The sequence below is a fragment of the Euphorbia lathyris genome, chromosome 5 (assembly GCF_963576675.1).
Source record: "Euphorbia lathyris chromosome 5, ddEupLath1.1, whole genome shotgun sequence".
Taxonomy (NCBI): Eukaryota; Viridiplantae; Streptophyta; class Magnoliopsida; order Malpighiales; family Euphorbiaceae; genus Euphorbia; species Euphorbia lathyris.
The window spans coordinates 18,053,155-18,056,331 of record NC_088914.1 but is presented as its reverse complement, the minus strand read 5'-3'; the positions used below and the strand labels follow the sequence as shown (position 1 = coordinate 18,056,331).

The window sequence follows — 3,177 nt, the reverse complement described above, 5'->3', positions numbered from 1 at the left end:
ACAGATGGTTGAAGGAGATATTTCCTACAGATATTTGCTACTAAAGGTCCGTAGGAGATTCTCACACATCATCATTATGAATGTCGTAGGAGACTTTTATCCATCTTTTGGTAAAATGTATTAATAAAAAGCAATTTTGGATTGAAGGGAACTCTCACTTTCTTTATATATATATATATATAAAGAGAAATTTCTACAAAAAAAAAAAGAATTAAAAGATACAAAGGATTATTATTAAACAAATGAACATAATCTAAGCTGAGACATAAACATCTATAAAATAGAAAAATTAAAACATAAGTAGCATTAAATTCCACCACTTCAAAAAGTTCTAGTTGATCTTATCAAACAATAGATCAACATGCAAGAGGAACAACATTATATTAACTACATCGCTAAGTTTCAGACACAAAAATTCAATATAGAAGTCTAGTTGATACTAGGCTAAGTTACATAACCTTCCATTGGCGTGCTTTCTCGAACTCAATAATGTTAGTAATCTCAAGGTCCATGACTTTCCATGGTACATTAAGCTGCTTTGGCCAATGCAAAAGAAGAAACCTTAAGTTAAAATCAAATAATTAAGAAATTCATAAAAGAAAAACACAAGGAAAATAAATTGTATATAGCTTAAAGTGACACCAACTTCTCTTTTTCGAACACATATTGCTTTAACTGAAATAATAGATACAAGAAATAAAAGCAGAGTAACCATGTAAACATGAAACATGACATAACATTGTGTACCTCATCAAAAATCATGTAATCCCATGTGTAACCATCTTCACTTTCCTCATCAGCAAGGTAGCCATCTCCCCGTAATGATTTTAAGTTGTTCCGCACAATATCATAAATTGCAAGGAGAACACCTTTGTCCTGTAAATCAATAAAATGATGGAATCAACAACCAAGAAGCTAGGGAAACCAGTATAAAAAATTCACTTAAAAGCAAACTCACACATCATGATATAAAGACATTTTAGAAAAAAAAAAAAAAACTTCAAAGAAACAATAATAATCAATTATTTGCTTCATAAGGTGGATTATAAGTTATAACAAAACATTTAATATGCATTTGAGAAAATATCATATTTCAACTTAACTTCAATGGCTATCAACCCAATTCAAGTGCCTAGTTCAACAATAAGAGTAAAATCTAGATTTGTTTCTTCCTACCAATTTTCTTGCCATATCATCAGGAAATTCCAAAGCATTATATTGAGTAATCTGAAAAAGGTGCAATAATATCAACAGACAAAGCACCAATGCAACCTGAAGCATGTAATGCAGTTCATATTCCCGAGATTTTGAAGAGGTTTGGAAGTATCTGTATGGAAGTAAAGCAACAGTCAATATGTATGAATGAAATTTTGAGCTTCACATTATACCATCTCCATTTAAACATAGCCTTACTCTCTAATTTTCTCAGAAAGCCCAACAATGGAAAGTTCTTTTATAGAATGAAAAAGTAGTATTTTAGAGGCCACAATCGATGCCCTCTTGACATAGTTATCACTGTGCCTTATGCCTTTTCTTTCAATTTACATATTCGAATTCCCAATGAAACAAATGGGACAATACAGTCAGCAATCTCTGCTTTCTGGCATTGCCTTTGATGTTAAAAGGTGGAACAGTTTAAAAAAAATAAACATGGGATAAGACATAGATGATTCCATCTAAAATTAGACCAAAAGGCAATAGAACCTAAATAATAGCACAGAACAATTTCATATATAGCAAACCAAAAACTCTCCTAAACATATAATTGTTAGTTAAGAATATTTAAAAACTAAAAACAAAATGCAATAACAAATAAATGATGAACTGAAATTGAGTACCTCTAGAGCATGATGGTAACGCTTAAAGTGCAGCGATTCCATCATTATGGATCTTCCGTTTTTCTCAGTGCACAGATCGTCCTTGTTACCCAAATTGATAAAGAACCCGTTCAGTTCAGAGATTCGGCTTCCTAATGAAACCAATCGGATAATACAATCTGCAATCTTTGCTTTCCGATGGTCTGACAAAGCCCTGGTCCAGTATTGCATTTGAGGAGCAATATTTAAAGCCAAGACTATGTCCGGATCCAAAGCAATTCATTTCACGCCGAATCCGAAGAAACCCTAGAAAGTTGGAAAATGAAGAAGAAATTAGAGATAAATTAAACAGAAGAACGAGACGGGAAAGCAAATAAAGAACAGAGGATGAGTGATGAAAGAGAACATGAAAAAGAAATAATAATCTATTTTAGAAACAGCAAAAGACGATCCGAAGAAACATTCCAGTGAATAACCATTGCAACACCGCAAGCCATATCAGAGTTCCTGGAATGAAAAAGAACCTGCATTAGCAGGGCACCGACAACCAAGAGAAAACATTAGAAGAGAAGTAAAAATCATCTATAATAGTGTTAAAGCTTTAAATTCACAGCAAAAAAATTACCTAAGAAACTATTCCATAGAAAATCGAGGCTCAAGCATTTCGCACCGATGAGAGTCCGAGGAGTCACTCGACGGAAAAGTGGGCAGAATAAGAAAGGTGAGAGGGAGGCGTAGAAGCTTGACATAGAGACTTTGAGAATAGTGAGGCAAAAGGATGCAGACTTGATGAAAGGAAAAGAAACCCTAGAAACTTTCCTAGACGGCACCGTTTTCACAACTACCTGAGGGTTTTGAATTATATGGGTAAAAGGGTAAACTCAGATTAGAGGGTAGCATTGGAATAATTGGTGCACAATATTGCATTAATAAATATTCAAAAATTATTTTTCTAAGAATAGATTTTATTATAGAAAGATATACTCGTATTCTAAATGCAAAATAGACAAAGGAAATTAAAAATTAAAAGATATTTAATGAAATTAAAATTCGTTTAAATGATTTTTATTGTATGTGGATTTAATATCACGTTATCGAGTTGTGAATAATTTTTTCACCACTAATTTTTATTTCAACTTAAGGGAGAAAAAAAATGAGAAAATAAATAAATATATAAGTATATTCTTATTATTATCTAACTCCTATAAATAAATGCGTAGGAGAAACAATTAATTTGTAGGAGATTGTAGGTAAGTAATGGAGGGAACCTTTTCTCCAAAAATCTCCTACAATATTTTAAGTTCTGTAGGAGACTTCGTAGGAGAACTCCTACAAAACACGTTTGTAGGAGAAACCGTAG

General features: G+C 32.3%; 1 protein-coding gene across 4 annotated transcripts; it reads right to left on the bottom strand.

The window, feature by feature from the left end:
- Positions 1 to 264: 264 nt before the first annotated feature.
- Positions 265 to 2,598, bottom strand: LOC136230587 (uncharacterized). Of its 4 annotated transcripts, none has more exons than XR_010689462.1 (5): positions 2,443 to 2,598; positions 1,839 to 2,341; positions 1,273 to 1,327; positions 748 to 876; positions 265 to 533 (listed from the first exon to the last, which is right to left on the bottom strand). XR_010689462.1 is itself a non-coding variant. In XM_066019710.1 (5 exons), the coding sequence occupies exons 3-5, from the start codon at positions 1,279 to 1,281 to the stop codon at positions 450 to 452; spliced, it is 318 nt and encodes a 105-aa protein (XP_065875782.1). In that variant the 5' UTR covers positions 1,282 to 1,327; positions 1,839 to 2,341; positions 2,443 to 2,598; the 3' UTR covers positions 265 to 449. The 4 variants fall into 4 exon arrangements, 3 of the variants coding, with proteins under 3 accessions (XP_065875782.1, XP_065875780.1, XP_065875781.1); XM_066019710.1 differs by having other exon boundaries at positions 1,177 to 1,327; XM_066019708.1 differs by lacking the exon at positions 1,273 to 1,327.
- Between the last annotated feature and the right edge of the window lie 579 nt (positions 2,599 to 3,177).

Coding starts and splice junctions, on each gene's coding strand:
- LOC136230587 (XM_066019708.1), bottom strand. CDS start 2,048: ATGCAATACTGGACCAGGGCTTTGTCAGACCATCGGAAAGCAAAGATT. Junction 877..1,838: donor GTTACCATCATGCTCTAGAG/GTACTCAATTTC, acceptor ATTGATTTACAG/GACAAAGGTGTTCTCCTTGC. Junction 534..747: donor ATTACATGATTTTTGATGAG/GTACACAATGTT, acceptor TGGCCAAAGCAG/CTTAATGTACCATGGAAAGT.